Raw genomic sequence first — 23410 nt, 5'->3', positions numbered from 1 at the left:
CTCTGCACCGGATCAGCCCCTGGACTCTGGGTCACCTCCACACCTGTTGACAGGGCCCCCAAGTCCCTACGGCCTCCCACCTGGCCGGCTACTTGTCAGACAGACATGGGGGCTTGGGCATGGGTCCCTACCCCTAGCCTTTGTCTCTGTCACTCTACCTGCCTGGAATGTCTATTTTTTCTTTGTATTTTATTTTGTTTTTGAGATAGTCTCACTGTCGCCCAGGCTGGAGCGCAGTGGCGCGATCTTGGCTGGCTGCAACCTATCTCCGGGGTTCAAGCGATTCTCGGGCCTTAGCCTCCCGAGTAGCTGAGACTACAGGCATGCACCACCACGCCTGGCTAATTTTTGCATTTTTGGTGGAGACAGGGTTTCACCATGTTGGCCAGGCTGGCCTGAACTCCTGACCTTAAGTGATCCACTCACCTAGGCCTTCCAAAGTGCTGGGATTACAGGCGTGAGCCACCTGGCCCAGCCTGGAATGTCGCATCTTCCGCCGTTAAATGAAACGATGGACCCTGAGCAGAAAGAGGAACAAGGAACAGTGAACAGTGGCGGAAGAACCAGCAAAACCCAGAGCCTCGAGCTTGGTGGTAAGTATCAAGGTTAATCTCTCAGTTATGGCAGTTGTCCCATGACCCTGTAAGACGCTAGGTTAGGGGACACTGGGAATAGAGCATTGGCGAACCTTCCTACTGTCTTTGTAACTTTTCTGTAAGTCTAAAGTTCTTCCATAATAAAAAGCTAACTTGAATCCAAGGCAAGCAAAGCTTACGTACTCTCAGCCCACCTCCCTATTCTCCCACACCCTTTCGGACAGATCAAGTGCAAGGTGATGGCCCTGTTTCCTGAAGCTCTTTCCAGGGCCTGGCTGGCTCCCTTGGGCAGGCCTGGAGTGGGCTCTGCCTCTTCAGAACAGTGGTCCCAAGGCTGGTCCCAGTGGGCAGGGCTGGTTTCCTGCAACTCAGCCTGGCTGCCTCTGAGTTTTGGCTCAAGGGACAAGGCCAGGGTCCCACACTTCTGTCTCCTGGCTGATGCTCAGCTTGGGGCTTGGTTCTTCTGCCCCACTGTGCAGACTGAAGCCCAGAAGGCTCAGCCGGCTGCCCCTACCCCTGCGGAGTCACTGGGCAGCTGGCTGTGAGTGGCCAGGTGCTGCTTGTTTGGTCCCAGGACAGACCAGACCAGCTCTCTGCATGTGTTGTCCAGTTCTCACCACTGGAGGAGAGTCCCAGACCGTGGAGTTTCACAGGGTGGGAAACTGAGGCGGTCTCCTGGATCAGGGTAATGAGCCAGAAACAAGGTCACATCCTGGGAGGTCAGGAGGTTCTGGAGGGTGGTGCGGGTACTCCACACGAGGGTTAGGGGCTTGAATGCACACACACTCAGGCCTAGGGTCCCTCAAACCCACCCCCCTGCCCCGCCCCACCCCCGCTACTCCAGGCCTTCCGGAGACAGGATCCCTGTTGCAGTTTACCTGACGCTCCCCATCCCCGCTGTGCAGCAGGAACCAAGGAGGCCCCTGGAAGAGCCCTGAGCTGGGAGTCGGACACCCGGGTTCTGGGCCCGGCTCAGCCCTGTGCCTGTCATGTGACCGCTCTGTACCCCATTTCCTGTCAAAAAAGAGAGGGGTGTGCGATGTGAGATGTGTGGCCCATCAGGGGCTCTGAGGCTGCTTGCTTTCCTGTGTGGACAAGAAGTCTGGGGACAGGAGGCCGTCAGGCGGCCCAGCAAATCCCCCAGGTGTCTTGCCTGACGCCCAGGGGTTCAGTTTTCGGTGATGAGTAAGACGTGCTCAGTGCCTCCGTGTGTCGTGTGTGAGACCTGAGACCAGATGCCTGCTCCTCCCTCTGTTCCCGAGGGCATAGCCCCAGGCCCGTCTGTGACCCTCCACTGGGCCCAAGAAGAACCTTTCCCCAGGCCTCAGTCCCCTGTGGCCTCCCGGAGCCGCACAGAGTGGGGAGGGTCTGCTCTCCATCTGGCCATTGTGGGCCCCACCCCAGGAGCTCCTGCCCCCGCCCCAGCCTCACTCCTTCTCCAGAGGCCGCGAGGCCTGAAGTTTGTATTTCCCCTCAAGGTGGTTCTTAGCTGCGGTCATAGATTGCAGGGGAGGAGCCAGAAACGGAGATGAAACCCAGGAGCCCCCACGCTCTTCACAGGGCTAAAGCCAGAAACCACCCTCCCAGGCCACAGCCTGCCTCATGTGGCCATGCCTGCTCCCTGGCAGTGCGCGTCCTGCAACCCTTCCCACTCCAGGGCCTTGGCTTCCACAATCAATCCCCATGTTTCAAATCCCCGCTGCTCCCAAGGCTACCTGCTGCCTCGGGGTAGAATCTAAGCCCCTTCCCCTGGTGCTGGAGGCCCGTAGAGTGGGCGCTGCCTGTCCCTCCACTCCTTCAGCGCCCTGACCACCGCCTGGCTGTTCCTCTGCCCCCAAAGCTTTCCCACTGGCTGCCTCCTTGTGCCACGCCCCCATGCCACCCACGACCTCCCATCAACTCCTATTGATTATTAGCTTCTTTCACCCGCCCTCTGCCCTAGAGCACTGGTTCTTGGGGCACAGCATCCTTGTCCTCCACAGTGAAGCTGGTGCCCCTGTACCTGGCATAGCACCCACCCCGCAGCTGCTCCTGCAGGACGCCCGAGTAGGGGTGGAATAGAGGGAGGAGTTCCCAGCCCTGGAGGAGGGAGCGGAGAGGAAGGCCAGGCCCATTCGCAGCTGCCTCCTATCTCAAAAACGTGGAAGGGGCTATGACTCTAGGGCGGGGAGGGAGGGGAATCCTTTTTGCTGACTCTCCCCACGGACCCTCTCCTGCCCTCTAGCTGGTCAGCTCCTCCACCTTTCCCCGCCGCAGCAGGCCAGGGAGCGGCTGTCTTGTCCAGGATACTCGAGGGACTGAGGTAGGGGAAGCCTGTTTAACCCGTCCAGCACCTCCTGCTCTGGCCTGCAGCTCGCCCAAGCAGCTCTGCAGAGCGACTAGGTCAGGGCCTCTCCAGGTGTCTCCACTCGAGGGACGGCTGGCGCCACGCGGAAGAGGGGGAAGCGGGTCAGGGCGGGACAAGGGCAAGGGGTTACTGCCCTGGGCGCTGTGTCCTAAGGGCTGCCTCTGGTCTGCGGAGAATAGAGGGTGCCCGGGGTCAAGCCCGGACTCTGGTCAGGGTACCCGAGCCTTAGCCACGCCCTCCTCCCCCAGCGTCCTGCGGGGGCGGGCACAGCAGGGCGGGCGTGGCTGGGACACGGGCTCTGCGTCGCCGCCCCGCCCGGGAAGCTGGGACTTGAGCTGGTCTGCATTCGGGCAAGGTGAGCCCCGGGACGTCTCTCAGGCAGGACCCAGGGCTGCACGCCCTAACTTGGTGCGAGGTCGCGGCGGTCCAGCCCGGCTGCACGTAGTCTCGCGCCCCTTGCAGCTCCCGGCCCGCCACCCCGCGCTGCTGCGCCCCCTCCCCACGCAGTCAGCTTCTCCTGACCCCCAGGTGTACGCAGGGCGCCGGCCTGGGCCTCAGCTCCGCGCACTCCCCCCAGGATGCGGCACCGGAGCTTCAGGTGGGCGCAGGACCCGCACTCAGCACGCGCTTCCCCCGCCGAGCACTGTCTGGCAGCGGGGACGCACCCCCAGGACCACGAGCTCGGAGGCCCGGGGCCAGGAGATGGCGCCCGTGGAGTGGGTCCCGCGGGAAGGCCGGGAATGGCGGGCCGGTGTCGTTCCCACCTGGGCCGCCAGGTGGGTCCCGCTATCGCCGCGAGGCCGCACCTGTCGCGCTGCCGGAGACCGCGCTTGCCCAGGCGCGCCAGGAGGGACCCCCGCTCCTCCCTCCGCCACTGGGCGGGGCCGGCCGCTGAGTCACGGCCGCACACCGGACGGTGACGGAGGCAAGGCTGCCTGGGGAGGGGCCGGTGACCTCAGCCAGGGCTGACGCGGAAAAGTGGGATGGGGTCACCCATGGAAGTGGATGAGGGGGTGGCCCGGGCCTCCACTCACTTCCCATCCTAGATGTCCGGGGTCCCTCCTGCGACCAAGGACAGAAGGCACCCACAGAGGGCCCCCAACACGAGGACCCTGGACCTGGGTGCAGGGCGTTTTTCCGGCGCTCTGCTCCCCCAGCAGATGGCCCCTGCTAACCGCCAGTTCCCAGAAAAGGAAAGAGAGGGGCTGAGAGGCTGGATGGAGGCAACACAGCAGGAAAAGGTGACTCCAGGTCTGCAGGGGTGGGACTCAGAGCTCTCACTACACACACCTGCTGGGGACAGAGGCTTCTCCGGCTTTCCCAGGGCTGGGTCAGGCCGTGGCAGGGGCCTCCCCAGACCAGTGTCCCAAGGGGCCAGGTTGTTTGCGGCTGGGCTGGCTCCTGGAAAGTAAGAGGGGGCACTGCCGAACAGGGGATGTCCAGTGCCACACCAGGGCAGTCACACTTCCTCCTGGGGCCGTGGGAGAACGGACTCAGGAGGTGACCCTGAAGGTGGAGAGGCCCGAGCTGGGGTCACATCATGACCAGGGAAGGACAGTGGTTGGCCCAACCCATGTGTCCACTCGGTCTGTGGGAGGGAATCGCCCTGGAGAGCCCCCTTTGCCTGGCCCCCACCCACACACCCCTTGGGCTCTCTTGAAGGTTAACTGTGCCCAGCACCTTGGCAGGCCCCATTTCCTCCAGTCCTTAGGACAAGGCATCCTTTGGGGGCGTCACCAAGCTGGGAAGGTGAGCCCCTGAGTCAGTGTTGAGTTTGCGTATTGGCAAGTGCCTTGAGCTCACACCCCTGGAACTGGCAGTTTGGTGAGAGATGGAATTTCAAGTTGAGAACTGGCCTGGGATTTTGAAGGCTTAGTCCCTGTCTCTTGCTGGCACTGCTGCTAATGAAAAATGAATGTCACTGGATTCCTGATCCAGAGTCCAGGTGTTGTGTTTCTTTAAGAGCCTTCAGGCTTTTTCTTGCTGATCTAAAATTGCTTAATGTCCCTGGTGATGCTTTTGCATTCATTATCTTGGCTACTTCCTAGTCCCTGTTCTTGCTAATTTGCTTGTATTATTTCTTTTACAATTTCTTTCTTTTCTGTTCTTCTGTTTTGGGATTTCTGTTAATTGGGCATTATACCTTCTGGATTTATTCTCTAATATTCTAGTTTTTTTCTTCTTTTTTTTTAAACTTTCTGGGATATTTCCTTGACTTCTAACCCTTCAGTGGAACTTTTCATTTTATTTATTATAGTTTTTAACCTTTTGGTTTTGAAATTTTTTTTTTTTTTTTTTTTTTTTGAGACAGAGTTTCGCTCTTGTTGCCCAGGCTGGAGTGCAATGGCGTGATCTTGGCTCACCACAACCTCCGCCTCCCAGGTTCAAGCGATTCTCCTGCCTCAGCCTCCCTAGTAGCTGGGATTACGGGCATGTGCCACCACACCTGGCTAATTTTTGTATTTTTAGTAGAGATGGGGTTTCTCCATGTTGGTCAGGCTGGTCTCAAACTCCCAACCTCAGGTGATCCACCCACCTTGGCCTCCCAGAGTCCTGGGATTACAGATATGAGCCACGCCCGGCTTTTTTTTTTTTTTTTTTTTCTTGAGACAAGGTCTTACTCTGTCATCCAGGCTAGAGTGCATTGGTGCCATCTCGGTTCACTGTAACCTCGACCTCCCAGGCTCAAGCGAACTTCCCACCTCAGCCCTCTCCATCCCCCAGCAGCCAGGACTACAGGTGTATGCCACCATGCCCGGCTAATGTTTGTAGTAGAAATAGGGTTTTGCCATGTTACCCAAGCTGGTCTCGAACTCCTGGGCTCAAGCAGTCCACCCGCCTTGGCCTCCCAAAATGCTGGGATTACAAGTATGAGCCACCACACCCAGCTTTTGTTTTGAAATTTCAAACTTACCTAGTTTTAAACATCTTGACACATTTGCTTATCATTCTCCTTCTCTCTATTTCTGAGCCCTTTGGAAGCAGGTTTCAGGCACTTTGCCCTTACTGTTTTAGTGTGTGTTTCCTAAGAACAAGGATGTTTTCTTCTATAACCACGGAACAGTGATCAAAGTCAGGCAACATCAGTATCACACTGTTTATCCAATTGACAGTCGATGATGGCGTGGATCATACAACTTTGGTAATGACGCTTGTCCCAGAAATGTCTTCCATAATGTGTTCTCCTCATCTAATCCAAAATCACGTATAACATTTTGTTGTCGTAAACTCTTTTTTTTTTTTTTGAAATGGAGTCTCACTCTGCACTCTGTTGCCCAGGCTGGAGTGCAGTGGCACGATCTTGGCTCACTGCAACCTCCGTCTCCTGTGTTCAAGCAATTCTCCTGCCTCAGCCTCCTGAGTAGCTGGGATTACAGGCATGGACCACCACACCCAGCTAATTGTTGTATTTTTAGTAGAAATGGGGTTTCACCATGTTGGTCAGGCTGGTCTCGAACTCCTGACCTTGTGATCCACCTGTCTCGGCCTCCAAAAGTGCTTGGATGACAGGCGTGAGCCACTGTGCCCAGCCAAACTATCATACTTTTAATTCCCAAGGCCTCTCTTGTTCTCTGCACCATTTCATTAACTATAGGCAATGAGACTTTTTTAGAAAGCAGACCGACTTGAATGCATGGAGCTGAGTGGTGTGGCATTGTCCCCAAGGGAGCTGGGTGACACCATGATGGTGACCATGTGCAGAGCCCTTCTCACTGTAGAGTGATAAATGGTGTGTTTCTGTTTTGTCCCAGAAGTCAGGGGTAGAGTTAATTCCTTTCCTTTCCCCAGCACGGTTCCTGGCACACCATAGGTACCCCCTGAGTGCCTGTGATGGTTGGTTCTTGCACGACTGAACTTGCAGGTGGACGTGGCATTACACATGGGCAGGGCGTATGCACGCCTGTGTGTGTGTGTGTAGATGCAGGTGGACGGGGCTGGGCAGAGGCTGCCACCTGCAGAGCTGTGGGCTTGTCCACGCCAGGTGTCCATGTCTGTGGTGTGCACCCGTGTGTAAGTCCAGCTGGGCTGTAGACAGCCATCTCTTTTCTGAAAGTTGATCTGTTCGTCACTCTAAGCCCCAAGCAGCCAGGGGCTCATGGGGTTTTCATGAACACTCTCCTCCTGCCCCCCCCCCGCCCCCCGCATGTGCAAAGGTCCTGGGACTCAGGGGTCAGAGGCTCCATCACCCCAGTGGTTGTGAGGCATCTGGGCTTGTCGAGACACCTTTGCTTCTGCCCTCGGGGTCCCTTTGGGGGCTTTTGTCCTTGCTGCGGTCCAGAGTTTTCTGGCAAAGCCTAGAGCCCTCTGCCGGGTGCTCTTCCTCCCCTCCCCTTCCAGGCACAGCCCCCCACCAGCGCCTTATGGTTTCACAGATGACAAAAGCCAGTAGAGTGTGTGGGCTGTCTGCCCTGAGAGTTCCAAGGGGAGGGTCCGGAGCAGCCAGCCGTGAACCCCAACTGCAGTTCGGGAAGCTGCCTGCGGGGAGGGGCAGGGAGGGGAGGGGGATGCAGCCACGCTGGAGAGCCCCTCCCCAAGCTCTTCATTCCAACCCTGCCCTGCCCCCTGCCTTGCCGATGGAGCCTGTCACCCTAAACCCGGCCTCAGTAAACCAACCCAGGCCAGAGAAAGAGAAGTGCGGCCCCCTCGCCCGTGTAAGTGGAACTGCAGCGGAGCCGATAGCTCAGCCATGAAAAAATCATGAGGTCGCTGGGCTGCAGGTCTGTGCTCAGGAACACCACCAGGGGCTGGGCCCTTGGGAGCAGGTGCTGGGCCAGGAGTGAGGACATCAAAGCCCAGTGTGCCCAGCAGGGTGGCCCTCACCTGGCCACAGGGCCAAGGGGACAACAGAGCCTGGGCAGAGGCTTGGCACGGGGACGGGGGAAGGGTGGAGTACCTGGGAATCACAGGGATGCCAACAGGAGTGGCAGCAGTCAGGGCCTGGCACTGAGGCGGGGGCTCCTCCGATGCCTACAGGGAGGGCTGCAGGCGCTGCTGGCCTGTGAAAGGCGTGGTCCTCAGCCTCGGGGTGGCCCCAGGGCTCCATTTCCCAGTTTCCAGGGCTCCAGGCCAGGAGCGAGGAGCCACCTCTCCCCCAGCTGCACACACGCAGGCCTGTGCCAGCTCACACCACCAGGATCAGTGTTGCAGGGCATCCAGCCTGGAACACGTGCCAGTTGCCATGGCAGCAGACGGCGTGCCAGCAGGAGCCCAGGCTGGGCTCAAGCATCCAGGGTCAGGGGTCTAGGCCTGGGGGGCCTGGGGTCCTTCCCCTTATAGCACCAGAGGGGCCAACTGAGTGAGGGGGAGGGGAAGGGGGACCCTGGAGCACCAGGACAGCCCGTCCACCAGCACCTCAGAAAGGGAACGATTTCCTGAGGGCTCTCAGGAAACCTGAGGGTGGACACCAGGGGCTAGTGGGGGCGCATGGCTTCCTGGTCCTGCCCCGCTGGCCCTGCACTGAGAGGGATAGAGGCTGAGGCTCAGGCCTCAGCGGAGGCTGCCGGGGGATTCTGATGGTGGAGGCATTCCTTGCCCTCTGGGCTCAGGTGAGGCCAGGAAGTCTGTCACAGCTGGCTGCTCCCTGGACCAGGGGGCTGGGGGTACTGCCACCCCGAACAGCCTCTCAGTGCCCACCAGGACAAGGCACCCCTCCCAGGTGCAGACCTCAGCTTGGGCCTCAGGCACGCACCGGGCAGGGGCTTCCGCCAGCCTCAGAGGTGGCTGAGGGTGGGGCATGGAGCTCTCAGAGTGGCAGCGGCTTTGAATGTCCCCACAGTGTAGCCTGCACAGGTCAGGGTGGCAGGCGTGTGTGTACACCATGTGAGTGGTTGCGTGGCACCTCCGGAGGTGTGGCCACAGGGTCTGGTGGGGGTCAGTGGGAGGGGTGCTCCCTGTTGCCTGAGAACACTGCAGGGGGCTAGAGTGCCCCAGCCCACCACATGCTCTTGTTAGTTGTGTATGTCTGGAATATGAGTGGGACCCTGGAAACAGCCTCCCTTGGGCAGTGTACAACCTGGGCTCCCTGCTGGGCAGCCCTGAATAGGCTCTCAGGCTGGGATCCAGGATGACATTACCAGGGTCCAGAGTTGGCCCAGCAGGCAACCTTTCTGGCAACCTTTGCCCACTCTCATCCATGAGCACCTTCACACACACACACCACACTCACACACATGCACAACGCTGCACCCATGGGCAGAGGCTCAGCCCATCACACAAGAACCTGGCCCTGTGCTGGGGTCCCAGCTGCTCAGGAGGCCAAGGTGGGAGGATCGCCTGAGCCCAGGAGGTTGCAGCTGCTGTTGGCCAAGATAGCACCACTGCACTCCAGCCTGGGTGACAGAACAAAACCCTGTCTCTAAAATAAATAAAAAAGAACCAGATGGCCAGGCACGGTGTCTCACGCCTGTAATCCCAGCATTTTCGGAGGCCGAGGCAGGTGGATCACCTGAGGTCAGGTGTTTGAGACCAGCCTAGCCAACATGGTGAAACCCCATCTCTACTAAAAATACAAAAATTAGCCAGGCATGGTGGCACACACCTGTAGTCCCAGCTACTTGGGAGGCTGAGGCAGGAGAATCGCCTGAACCCGGGAGGCAGAGGTTGCAGTGAGCCGAGATAGTGCCACTGCACTCCAGCCTGGGCGACAGAGCAAGACTCTGTCTCAAAAAAAAAAAGGCTGTGCCCGGTGGTTCACGGCTGTAATCCCAGCACTTTGAGAGGCTGAAGAGGCCAGATCACGAGGTCAGGAGTTCGAGACCAGTCTGGCCAACATAATGAAACCCCGTCTCTACTAAAAAATACAAAAAATTAGCTGGGTATGGTGGCAGGCACTTGTAATACCAGCAACTCGGGAGGCCGAGGCAGGAGAATCCCATGAATCCGGGAGGCAGAGGTTGCAGTGAGCCAAGATTGTGCCATTGCACTCCAGCCTGGGTGACAATGTGAGACTCCGTCTTAAAAAAATTAATAATAATAATAATAAAGAGCCAGACTGCCGACAATCTAACAATTTCAGGCACTTATTAAGTACCTGCTGTGTGCCAGAAACCTTGCTGGGGATCCAGAGGAAACGATCCTAGCAGGTGGCTGGGCAAGAGCCTGGGGTCCTGAGGTGGAGGCAGGAGGGGCTGGAATCCCTGTGAATGGCCTCCCTCCAAGGAAGCCTGGCCCAGGCGCCTACCCTTCAGTCACCCTCCCCTGGGGCCCGAGAGTCCCCCTTAGCTCACACACCTGGGTCAGTGCCAGGCAGCCCCACCCAACGTGGAGCTGTGGGGCCCCAGAACTGAGGAGCCGCCATCATTTCTGGCTCTGCCACCAAGAGGCTGCCCAGAGCCAGGCCCACTTAGCGCCTGGCGGCCAGGCTTCCTCCCGCTGGGCACCTGATGCCTAAGCACCCTGCCAGCCCAGACAGTGCTAATGAGGCCGTCATGCCAATCACAGGGGCAGGCTGCCTGGGCTCCTTCACAGCCTGGCTGGGCGTTGGGGTGTGGAGGTGAAGCCAGTGTCTGTGCCTGGGGTGGGGGGACCATGGGCACAGCTGCCCCTCTGGCTTCCCCCACCGCTCACAGACCAACTGAGCTGTGCCCTCAAAATCCAGTGGGAGGCTGGGCACAGTGGCTATGCCTGTAATCCCAACACTTTCAGAGGCTGTGGCAGGCAGATCACTTGAGGTCAGGAGTTCGAGACCAGCCTGGGCAACATGGCGAAACCCCATCTCTACTAAAAATATAAACATTAGCCGGGCATGGTAGCAAGTGCCTGTAATCCCAGCTACTTGGGAGGCTGAGGCAGGAGGACTGCTTGAGCTCTAAGGCTGCAGTGAGCCAAGATTGCGCCACTGGACTCCAGTTTGGGCAAAGAGCGAGACCGTGTTTCAAAAAAAAGTTTTTTTAAAAACAAGATCCAATGGGAAATTGAGGTGCAGGCAGCACCCCAGCTTGTGCCCCTAAACCAGGGACGCTTCCCTGGCATCAATGCTAGGCCTGGGTCCTCAGTTCCCTGGAAACTGTGGGAGAGTGTGTGTGGGCATCGTCTCTGGGGAGGGGGTGAAACCCCAGACTGTCTCCCTAGGATGGTGCCTGGCACATGACCTGGTTTTGCACACAGTTGGTGCCTCATAAATGCGTGTGAATCACAGAGGCGGATGAGGCCAACACACAGGGAGAGGCGAGAACAGGCCCTGGCGTCGTGGCATACACCGTGCAGGGGGTATTTGCATGTGGGAGTCTGTCTGCCCCCACCCTGGCCCCTGAGTGTGGGGACAGTGGGGAGAGGTCTCCTCTTTTTCCTCCCCTGTGTTTGCAGGTGCCTGGCACGGTTGCTGTCCAGGGCTTAGAGGACAGAGGAAGAGCCCCGAGTCTGTGCACACTCTGCCACCACGGCCCTGCCCACCTCTGGAGCCCACAGGTGCCCAGCCCAGGCCCCTTGCTTTTGGCTAGACTCCTGCAATATGGGGACCCCCATGATGGCCACTCAGGAGATTGGGGGCCCAGGAGGACAGGGGAGTGACTCCAGGCCATGACTGGAAGTGCCCTGTGGCCCCTGTTCCCAGTCCCCAGGGAGATGGGAGGGTCACACGCTATTATGAGGAAGAGGACACCGGGCTGGCCCTGGCCCAGGGTGGGCAGCTCTGGTTTCACTACTTGGCTGTGAGCCCCTGAGGCAGGTGCAGGAGCCAGGCACAGTGAGCAGGGCCCAGTGCCCCTCAGGCTCTGGGGAAGGGGTATAGCCAGGTGGCCCAGAGCGAGGAGGTGCTGGGGACAGGTGTGACCACTTCCAGTCTCTCCCAGCCTGCTGGCCTTCATCCTCTCCCAGATTCCAAGGACCACCACTGGGAGCATGGGGTGGACATCGTCCCACCAGCCTCCTGGATCCACATCCATAAAGACTCCAAAGTGAAGTGAGGCTGGCTTCACTCCAGCTCACAGCAGGGGGAAGGGGCAGCCTCAGGGCCCAGCAACTTGCTCAGAGTGCACAGGAGTGCGCTGGGGCCTCTGATCCTGCCCCCTGCCTGCAGGGCTGCACTGTCACTGTGTTCCACCCTCCAGGGTGGGCAGCAGTCCAGTGTGTCATTCTGGGGCCTGAGCGGCATGGCCAGAGGCCAGTCTGGGGTGGAGGCAACCTGGGCTGCAGGTTGTGGGTGGGGTCCTTGCTGTGCTTCTGGCAGCAGGAATCAGAGAAGCAGTAACTGGATCCGGCTGAGGGCCTGGCGGCCACCGAGGGTACGGGCAGCGATCAGGTTGCGGCCGAGCCGTGAGCATTCTACTGGGCAGCTTCTACATCCGGAAGGGCTGGGCCGGGCTGGGAGCCCACACGGGGTTGGAGGAGGTGGGCAGGAACGAGAGAGGCCAAAAGGTGCAGGGCCATGAAGAGGGGCGCTGGGCCCACACTACGAGGAAAGGGGAGTCGACCCTGCCCTTCAGCCCTGTAGGCCCTCAGGCTCTCAGGCTCTGGACTCTGTTCAATCCGGGAGAGGCTGAAATCCAAGCCGAGGGTAATGAAAGGTGCCGCTCCTAAGCCGCACGTCTCTGATCCGCCCTCCCTGCCCGCCCTCTGCTGCCCGCGGGCCCTCTAAGAGCTGCCCAGGCTGCTGCCGCAGGTCAGAGGCGGGTCAGAGCAGGCAGGGGGTTCATGACGCCGGCTGGGTCTGGGGGCCGTGGGCCAGCCGAGCCGACCCAGGCTTCTCGGGGACCGCGGGGGCCGTGAGCACTCAGAGGGAGCGTCCCAGGCCCCTCCGGGGACCCAGCCAGCCTGAAGATGCCGACGAACGGCCTGCACCAGGTGCTGAAGATCCAGTTTGGCCTCGTCAACGACACTGGCCGCTACCTGACAGCCGAGAGCTTCGGCTTCAAGGTCAATGCCTCGGCACCCAGCCTCAAGCGGAAGCAGACCTGGGTGCTGGAACCCGACCCAGGACAAGGCACGGCCGTGCTGCTCCGCAGCAGCCACCTGGGCCGCTACCTGTCGGCAGAAGAGGATGGGCGCGTGGCCTGTGAGGCAGAGCAGCCGGGCCGTGACTGCCGCTTCCTGGTCCTGCCGCAGCCAGATGGGCGCTGGGTGCTGCAGTCAGAGCCGCACGGCCGCTTCTTCGGAGGCACCGAGGACCAGCTGTCCTGCTTTGCCACAGCCGTTTCCCCGGCCGAGCTGTGGACCGTGCACCTGGCCATCCACCCGCAGGCCCACCTGCTGAGTGTGAGCCGGCGGCGCTACGTGCACCTGTGCCCGCGGGAGGATGAGATGGCTGCAGACGGTGACAAGCCCTGGGGCGTGGACGCCCTCCTCACCCTCATCTTCCGTAGCCGACGGTACTGCCTCAAGTCCTGTGACAGCCGCTACCTGCGCAGCGACGGCCGCCTGGTCTGGGAGCCTGAGCCCCATGCCTGCTACACGCTGGAGTTCAAGGCGGGCAAGCTGGCCTTCAAGGACTGCGACGGCCGCTACCTGGCACCCGTGGGGCCTGCTGGCACCCTCAAGGCCGGCCGGAACACGCGACCTGGCAAAGATGAGCTCTTTGACCTGGAGGAGAGTCACCCACAGGTGGTGCTGGTGGCCGCCAACCACCGCTATGTCTCTGTGCGGCAAGGTAAGGAGGGCACAGGTGGTGACCTGCTGAGGGTTGCTGGGAACCCCCTGCTTCAGAGAGGAGGCTGTGGAGGTCTCACGGGGAGTGGTATCGTGTCTGTGTGTTCACATGTCTGTCCTGGGCTGGGGATCCATGTAGGACATGTGTGGCCAAAATGCAGGTGGATGGGCCTCGGACCATGCCCAGGGGACCCCCACTGAGGGGTGGTGGCTTCAGGGTCAGAGGCAAGAGTTCCTGGCCTTTCTCAGCATAGCTGGAGAATGTCTCAGCCAAGCCCTAGGCAGCTGCGGAGTCTGTTACTGGAGAGGTGTGGGCCAGGCGATAAGCAGTGCCCAGCAGGGGCAGGAGGCCCACAGCCTGGCCTGGCGCCATGAGGGGCATGTGGGCAGGAGGCTGTGGGGGGCCCATATCTCCCATTCTTTTCTTCCACCCTGTTTTCCGGACTTTATTTATTTATTTATTTTTTGAGACAGAGTCTCGCTCTGTCGCCCAGGCTGGAGCGCAGTGGCGTGATCTTGGCTCACTGCAATCTCCGCCTCCCAGGTTCACGCCATTTTCCTGCCTCAGTCTCCCGAGTAGCTGGGACTACAGGCGCCCGCCACCGCACCCGGCTAATTTTTTGTATTTTTAGTAGAGACAGCATTTCACCATGTTAGCCAGGATGGTCTTGATCTCCTGACCTCGTGATCTGCCCGCCTCGGCCTCCCAAAGTGCTGGGATTACAGGCATTAGCCACCGCGCCCAGCCCACGCCTGGCTAATTTTTTGTATTTTTTAGTAGAGACAGGGTTTCACCGTGTTAGCCAGGATGGTCTCTATCTCCTGACCTTGTGATCCGTCCGCCTCTGCCTCCCAAAGTGATGGGATTACAGGCGTGAGCCACCGCGCCTGGCTGCATTTTCTGGACTTTAAAGAGAATTGGGGAGGGGCCCAGGGCAGGGCACGGAGCCGGGGGTAGCACCGCCACATGCCTGACCAATGGAGGCTCATGTCCTCAGAAGTGGGGGGCTTAAGGTCAGCTCCAGTGCTGGAGGACACGGTGGGCAGGCGGCCTCACCCGAGGCCTGGGCTCCTGGTGGGGAGGCACCTCCCTGTCCCAGTGGGGCATGGCCTAGCTCTCCCCAGTTCCCAGGTCACCAGTTGCCTCCCTGCGTGACTCCCTCCACCGCCTATGGGTGAACCCCAGCAGTTCCTCCTTCCCCACAAGCTGAGCTCTGAGGGAAACGCCCTGGCCCGAGCAGTCACTACCCACCTGGGCTCCTGGCTCCATGCACCCCAGGGTGGCTCTGAGGTGGTCTGAAAAGGCGAGGTGGGGAGAGCCGGATGCATGGAACTCTTCCTCCTAACTCAGGTCCTTCCAGACCAGCATCAGCTGGGCAAGGAGAGCTCCCCTATCTCCTGGCAGCTCCCAGGTGCCCACCAAGCCCCCACCCTGACGGATGTCCAGGCCCCCTGGGCACACTGATACTCTGCGGCCAGATGGCAGAGGCCCCACCCTGCGCACCAAGAGGGGAGCCCAGCCATGGCTATGGGGTCCTGCAGTCAGCGTCCTCGGGCCTGTCGCAGCAGTGACAGGGTCCCATGAGTGAGGGTTCAATTGTGGATGCACGGCCATGGCCCTTCCTTCCCATCACAGCCCACAGTCCAGCTGCAATGCCTGCTGGCCTGGGCCCAGGCCCGGGTGTGTGTCAATCCTTAGGTGGTTAAAGGGGGTAAATGGGACAGTGGCAGTGAGAATGCTTCCTCTGTGGGAGCCAAAGACACTGGACCTTTAGGCATTTGTATATGGACAGCTTGGGAAGCAGACTCAAAGTGGCAGTCATGGCCGTGGCCATGGCATTGGTGGTGTGATGTGGATGGTGGCATGGAGGTGAGGGCGGTGATGACAGTGTGGTGACGACAGTGTGGTGGCAGCGGCAACAACGATGGTGATGATGGTGATGGTGATGATGGTGATGATGATGGTGATGATGGTGATGGTGATGATGATGATAGTGATGGTGGTGATGATAGTGATGATGGTGATGGTGGTGGTGGTGATGGTGATGATGGTGATGGTGATGCCTGTGATGGTGATGATGGTGATGGTGATGATGGTGGTGATGGTGATGGTGATGATAGTGATGGTGGTGGTGATAGTGATGATGGTGGTGGTGATGATGGTGGTGATAATGGTGATGGTGGTGGTGCTGGTGGTGATAATGGTGATGGTGGTGGTGATGGTGATGATGATGGTGGTGGTGATGATGGTGATGATAGTGATGGTGGTGGTGATAGTGATGGTGGTAATGGTGGTGGTGGTGGTGGTGGTGATGGTGATGGTGATGATGGTGGTGGTGATGATGGTGATGATGATGGTGATGGTGGTGGTGATGATAGTGATGGTGGTGATGGTGGTGGTGATGGTGATGATGGTGGTGATAATGATGGTGATGGTGATGATGGTGATGGCGATGATAGTGATGGTGGTGATGGTGATGGTGATGATAGTGATGGTGGTGATGGTGATGATGGTGATGGTGATGGTGATGATGGTGGTGGTGGTGATGATGGTGATGGTGGTGATGGTGATGGTGATGATGGTGGTGATGGTGATGATAGTGATGGTGGTGGTGATAGTGATGATGGTGATGGTGGTGATAATGGTGATGGTGGTGGTGATGATGATGGTGGTGATAATGGTGATGATGGTGATGATGATGGTGATGGTGATGATAGTGATGGTGGTTGTGATAGTGATGGTGGTGGTGGTGGTGATGGTGATGATGATGGTGATGGCGATGATAGTGGTGGTGGTGATAGTGATGATGAAGATGGTGGTGGTGGTGATGGTGATGATGGTGGTGGTGATGGTGATGGTTATGGTGGTGATGATGATGGTGGTGGTGATAGTGATGATGGAGATGGTGGTGGTGGTGATGGTGGTGGTGGTGATGGTGATGGTGATGATGGTGATGGCGATGATAGTGATGGTGGTAGTGATAGTGATGGTGGTGCTGGTGGTGATGGTGATGATGGTGGTGATAATGGTGATGGTGGTGGTGATGGTGATGATGGTGGTGATAATGATGGTGGTGATGGTGATGGTGATAATGATGGTGATGGTGATGATAGTGATGGTGGTGATGATGATGGAGATGGTGATGATGGTGATGGTGGTGGTGGTGGTGATGATGGTGATGGCGATGATAGTGGTGGTGGTAATAGTGATGATGGTGGTGATGGTGGTGGTGATGGTGATGATGGTGATGGTGATGATGGTGATGGTGATGGCGATGATGGTGGTGGTGATAGTGGTGGTGATGATGGTGATAATGGTGATGGTGGTGGTGGTGGTGATGGTGGTGATGGTGATGACGATGGTGATGTGATGGCGACGATGGTGGTGGTAATAGTGATGGTGGTGGTGATGATGGTGGTGGTGGTGATGGTGGTGATGGTGATGACGATGGTGATGGTGATGGCGACGATAGTGGTGGTGGTAATAGTGATGGTGGTGGTGATGGTGGTGGTGATGATGATGATGTTGACGGTGGTGATGATGATGATGATGGTGGTGATGGAGGGGTGCTGATAGTAAGAGCAGTGGAGGGATGGGGACTGTATGGACCATTTTTCAGTCTCTTGATCCTCAACCACCCTGCATCTGACCCTATCATCCCTTTGAGAGGAGAATCTCCTACTCAAGACCAGCTCCCATCTCCCACTTTAGAAGCAGGAAGCAGCAGCCACTCGCCTCCCTGCCTTCAACAGGCTGAGGGTAAGGACCCAGCCACCAGGTGTTTCAGGCTCTGGATTGGCGGCCAGTACTGTAGGGAGCAGGATATGGCATCTGAGTCCTGGGGCATGGAACCCCACAGCTTCCAAGGCAGCTGCAACATGGGTGGTACCATAGCATCACCCCTGCCTGGCCTCTGTGAAGTGGCCAAATGGCAGGCCCTTCATCGAGGCATCGCCCTGGCTGGGCGGCCCCTAACCCTTTCTTTCCCCTGAGAGGGGAGTGAGCACCCAGGCTTGCATGTATCCCCCCCATTGGCCAGAGCCTGCTCATTTCTGCCAACAGACAGCATGGCAGGCAGTGTCTGATGCTGTCAGTAACAGAAAACTGGCCACAGGCTGGCTCAAGCAGTGACACTGGTCATCTCCTGAAACGGGAGTCCAGAGCCCTGGGCATGGTGGGTTCCCAGGCAGCCACTATCACCCGCTCAGCAGCTTCCCCAGAGTCCTCCATTCTTACCTCCTCACCGAACCACTCTCCTGGGTCAGCTCTGACCTCAGACCTCAGCCTGATGCCCTCATGGTCCTAATGTTGCTGCTGGTATTCCAGGCCTCACATCCAGGCAGGACAAAGTCCAGAGGAAAAAGAAGCACTAGCTCTGCTTGTGTCTTCTCAGGAGTAAGAAAACTTCTCCCCTGAGTCCTAGCAGACACTTCTTCATGCTCATTGGCCAGAACTGAGTCCCCCAACTGCTCAACTAGCTCCTCTGGAGGAGGGTAAAACCAGTGTTGCACAGACCAGTGCGGACTCCACACCTCTCCTATTTTGAGGCCATGTCCCTGGAAGCAGATGGCTGAATGAGGTAGCCCCAGACAGCATCCTGTCTGAAGGAGGTGTGGGGGCAACACTGGGGACACCAAAGTGCTGGCCTGGGAGGTGCAGTGGCGGGGGGAGCCCTGCGATGCTGTGGCTTCCTTCAGTGCCCGCCGGGACGGTGTTCCCACACCTCTCACGGGCCTCTCCTCCTGAGGGCTCCTGCTGCCCCCGGGCACCATGTCAGTGTTGCCCTCCACTGGGCCCAGGCAGCTGCTTTTAGCTCAGTATTTGCCAGGATCTAGAGCGGGTGGCAGTGGGGATGCTGGCACGAGTACTCAGCCACAGTGCAGGGGACATGCTGGGAGCTCCTCTGCATCTGATCAGTGATGAGTGTGAGGGAAACCCCAGCCTGGGGCGTGAGGGGCAGCTTTGGGGCTGGCAGAAGGCAACAGGTCCCAAGCTCTCTGGCATGGTCACAGCCTGGCGCCCTCTCCCCTGGGGACAGCGTGGGATGGGATCTGGCCCCACCCTCAGGCCCTGTGGGGCTCTGCCCACCACTCCCTTCCGGTTCCCAGCTGGACAGGCCACCAGAGTCTCTGGGCCTCGTGGGGGGCTCTGCAATCTGACACACCACTCCCAGTGGCTGGTTGCCATGCAAACAGGGAAGTGGTTTGTGGGAGGAGCCAAGGACTCAGTTCACAGAAGATCCTGGGGAGGCTGTGGTGCCTGCTGTCCCCATGCTGGGCATGGGTCCCCCTCCATCCCCTCGCAGGAACCCCAGATGGAGCCCAGGGCAGTCTTGTCCTCCCCCAGGGGTCCTGGGAGACCAAGCACAGATGGTTGGGGGAAGCTGCAGAGGTGACAGGGACCAGCCCCTGGCTGGTGCCCAGGGGTGCCCCATCACCATCCCCATTCCCACCACCATCCGCTTCATTAGGTCCTGCCTGTGCCCATCCAGCAGCTTAGGGTGAGTTATAAATAGAGGCTGGTGTAAGCCCTGGGTCAAGAGAGCAGGGCAAGGAGATTACCTGCTGATTACTGATTAGCAGAGAGTGGGGGCTGTGCCAAGCAGAAGGGCCTGGCTCCTGGGGGTGTGGAGGGAGGTCATGGCTCCCTTGGGGACAGTGTGCAGGGTCCACAGATGTCACATATGGCCCTGGGGCGGGGTTCCCAGGCTTTCTGAGAGGTGCCTTCCAAATCTTTTCAAGTCAAGAGGGTTCTAGATGAGACCCCCCCTCTGGCTTCAGGGGTGCCCCCAAAAGTATACCCCCTCCCCTTCTCCCTACCCAGGAGAGGCGTGAGGGGCTTCCCCATCTCTTCCCTCCAGGGGTCAACGTGTCAGCCAATCAGGATGATGAACTAGACCATGAGACCTTCCTGATGCAAATTGACCAGGAGACAAAGAAGTGCACCTTCTATTCCAGCACTGGGGGCTACTGGACCCTGGTCACCCATGGGGGCATTCAGGCCACAGCCACACAAGTGTGAGTGCACACATCCCTCCCTCTTCCATCATCCCCATTACCACCATCACCATCCCCACCATCCCCATCACCATCCCCATGACCACCATCCCCATCATCACCATCCCCACCATCCCCACCACCATCCCCATCATCACCATCCCCACCATCCCCATCTCCATCCCCACAACCTCCACCTCCACTGGCCCCATCCCCATGACCACTATCCCCATCATCCCCATCCCCACCATCCCATCTCAATTCCCACCACCACTATCCCCATCACCATACCCATGACCCATGGGGCTGGGGCTCAGGGCCCATCATCCCCATCTCCATCCCCACCATCCCCATCTCCATCTCCATCTTCACCATCCCCATCACCATCCCCATCTCTATCTCCACCATCACCATCCCCATCACCATCTCCACCATCTCCATCACCATCTCCACCATCCCCATCATCACCATCCCCACCATCCCCATCTCCATCCCCACAACCCCCACCTCCACCGGCCCCATCCCCATGACCACTATCCCCATCATCCCCATCCCCACCATCCCATCTCAATTCCCATCACCACTATCCCCATCACCATACCCATGACCCATGGGGCTGGGGCTCAGGGCCCATCTTCCCCATCTCCATCCCCACCATCCCCATCTCCATCTCCACCATCACCATCCCCATCCCTATCTCCATCTTCACCATCCCCATCACCATCCCCATCTCTATCTCCACCATCACCATCCCCATCACCATCTCCACCATCCCCATCCCCATCTCCACCATCCCCATCACCATCATCACCATCCCCATCTGTATCTCCACCATCCCCATCACCACCATCTCCATCACCATCCCCATCTCCATCTCCACCATCTTAATCCCATCTCCACCATCTCTATCTCTACCATCCCCATTACCATCATCACCATCTCCACCGTCCCCATCACCATCACCATCTCCACCGTCCCCATCACCATCCCCATCTCCATCTCCACCATCTCCATCACCATCATCACCACCATCCCCATCTCTATCATCCCCATCTCCATCTCCACCAGCCCCATCACCACCATCCTCATCTCCATCCACACCATCCCCATCACCACCATCCTCATCTCCATCCACACCATCCCCATCACCATAATCACCATCATCATCACCATCACCATCCCATCCCCATCCCCATCTCCACCATCCCACCACCACCATCCCCATCACCATCCCCATCACCATCCCCATCCCCATCTCTACCATCTCCATCACCACCATCTCCATCTCCACCATCACCACCATCATCACCATCCCCACCACCATCCCCATCCCCACCACCATCCCCATCCCCACCACCACCATCCCCATCTTCACCATCCCCATCCCCATTACCATCTCCATCACCACCATCCCCATCTCCACCATCATACCATCCCCATCTCCACCATCATACCATCCCCATCTCCACCATCCCCATCACCATCTCCACCATCACCATCTCCACCCCCATCCCCATCATCCCCATCTCCACCATCCCCATCACCATCATCCATCCCCATCACCATCCCCATCTGTATCTCCACCATCTCCATCACCATCTCCATCTCCACCTCCACCATCTCATCCCCATCTCCACCATCCCCATCTCCATCACCATCCCCATCTCTATCTCTACCATCCCCATCATCACCATCCCCATCACCATCTCCACCATCCGCATCAGCATCCCCATCTCCATCACCACCCTCCCCATCACCCTCCCCATCTCCACCATCTCCATCACCATCCTCATCACCATCCCCATCCCCATCTCCATCTCCACCATCCCCATCACCATCCCCATCCCCATCCCCATCTCCACCATCCCCATCCCCATCCCCATCTCCACCATCCCCATCTCCACCATCTCCATCACCATCAGCACCATCCCCATCTCTATCTCTACCATCCCCATCTCCATCTCCACTAGCCTCATCACCACCATCCCCATCTCAATCCCCATCACCATCCCCATCATCCCCATCACCATAATCACCATAATCACCATCCCCATCACCATCCCCATTACCATTTCCACCATCCCCATCTCCATCACCACCATCCCCATCTCCACCATCATCCCATCCCCATCCCCATCCCCATCTCCACCATCATCCCATCTCCATCCCCATCACCATCTCCACCATCACCATCCCCCTCTCCATCCCCATCCCCATTCCCATCACCTGCACCATCACTTCCACCACCATCACTGCCTCGGCCATGAGGACTGCCGTAGCAGCTCAGTCAGAAAGGAAAGCCCACTGGGGTGGGGTAGCTCCTGATGGTAGTGGGTGTGTCAGTGGAGGGCAGGCTCCTGTCCCACTCTTTGGAACCTGAGGAGGATGGGGAAGCGAGACCCTGCACCCCCATCTCCTGCTGTCCTGAGGAGACCTTTTGCTGCTTCCTCCAGTTCCGCCAACACCATGTTTGAGATGGAGTGGCGTGGCCGGCGGGTAGCACTCAAAGCCAGCAATGGGCGCTACGTGTGCATGAAGAAGAATGGACAGCTGGCGGCTATCAGCGATTTTGCGGGTGAGCACTCTGCCTGCCAGGGACTGGGGCAGGGGCTGTCTCCACCCAGGGAAAGGACCTGCCCAGACACCCCATCTCCACCCCCGCCCAGGCCATGGAACGGGTGCTGTCATGGAGTCATACTTGCTAGTCAAAATAACTCGTCTTGGCAAGGGAAACAGGTCTGAGTGTCATTATCTCCGCTGCTGGGAACCCCCTAGGCGCCTTGCCAAGGCCGCACATGAGACAATGGCAGGTCTGGGTCCCTAAGTCCAGGTGTGGCGTTTCCCAGGGGCCCCACCCCGCCTGGCCTGGACAGGGAAGGTGGCGGGAGGGGCAGCGCAGCAGACGCTTTCCCCGCCAGGCAAGGACGAGGAGTTCACCCTCAAGCTCATCAACCGGCCCATCCTGGTGCTGCGCGGCCTGGACGGCTTCGTCTGCCACCACCGCGGCTCCAACCAGCTGGACACCAACCGCTCCGTCTACGACGTCTTCCACCTGAGCTTCAGCGACGGTGCCTACCAGATCCGAGGTGCGCGGCGGGCGGGCGGGGTGGGCACGCGGGAGCGGGGGTGGCAGCGGGCAGGTGGGCAACCCCCTACGCCGTCCCTTCCCCCAGGCCGCGACGGAGGATTCTGGTACACGGGCAGCCACGGCAGCGTGTGCAGCGACGGCGAACGCGCCGAGGACTTCGTCTTCGAGTTCCGCGAACTCGGCCGCCTGGCCATCCGCGCCCGGAGCGGCAAGTACCTGCGCGGCGGCGCCTCGGGCCTGCTGCGGGCCGACGCCGACGCACCGGTCGGGACCGCGCTTTGGGAGTACTGAGGCCGCGCCCAGACCAGCCTGTCGCGCGTTAAACCGTGTCTGTCCCGCAGCTGTGGGTGGGCTCCGGGGCGGGCGCCGCTTGGGGGTCCTGCAGCCAGAGGTGGAGGAGGCCCACAGTTCTCCCCAAACCAGAGAGCGCCCAGAACTTCCCAGTGCCCAAGGACTCCTGTCTGGGAGGTGGTCTTGTGGATGGGCAGGGTAACCCAGGCCGGTGGAGGTGGGGAGGTCTTGAGGACGTGGGGAGGACAGGGGCTGGGGGACTGAGCCTGGGTTGGTTGAGGCCATCAACACCGACCACAGATGACCTCACTGGACACCGCCACTCCCCAACCTAGGTCCTCAACCCTCCCTAGCCCCTGGCAGCCCCTGCAGTGCTCGTCCTTCCTTGTGCACTGCTCAAGGCCAGGCAAGTGGCAGAGGGTGGGGGAGAGCCAGTCCTGGGGAGGTGGGACCAGCCAGCCAGCAAGGGGAGGAACTGGCTGGGATACCCCTCCCCTAAGCCCACCAGCC

At 59.1% G+C, this 23410-nt stretch overlaps 1 protein-coding gene and 1 long non-coding RNA gene across 3 annotated transcripts; both read left to right on the top strand.

The window, feature by feature from the left end:
* Positions 1-431: 431 nt before the first annotated feature.
* Positions 432-1994, top strand: LOC115838295. Its single transcript, XR_004033293.1, has 3 exons — positions 432-593; positions 1171-1281; positions 1441-1994. It is a non-coding gene; the product is annotated as an uncharacterized LOC115838295 (long non-coding RNA).
* A 10505-nt stretch (positions 1995-12499) lies between these two features.
* Positions 12500-23088, top strand: FSCN2 (fascin actin-bundling protein 2, retinal). 2 transcript variants are annotated; one of them, XM_030827477.1, is made up of 5 exons: positions 12500-13525; positions 19386-19542; positions 21975-22096; positions 22368-22607; positions 22695-23088. In XM_030827477.1, exons 1-5 carry the CDS (start codon positions 12700-12702, stop codon positions 22898-22900), a joined length of 1551 nt encoding a protein of 516 aa, XP_030683337.1. In that variant the 5' UTR covers positions 12500-12699; the 3' UTR covers positions 22901-23088. The 2 variants fall into 2 exon arrangements, with proteins under 2 accessions (XP_030683337.1, XP_030683338.1); XM_030827478.1 differs by having other exon boundaries at positions 22440-22607; positions 22695-22949.
* Positions 23089-23410: the final 322 nt, after the last annotated feature.

Source organism: Nomascus leucogenys, chromosome 14 (genome assembly GCF_006542625.1).
Source record: "Nomascus leucogenys isolate Asia chromosome 14, Asia_NLE_v1, whole genome shotgun sequence".
In the NCBI taxonomy this organism is placed as follows: domain Eukaryota; kingdom Metazoa; phylum Chordata; class Mammalia; order Primates; family Hylobatidae; genus Nomascus; species Nomascus leucogenys.
Note: the sequence above shows the minus strand (reverse complement) of the source record. Positions and strands in the feature narration are given on the sequence as shown.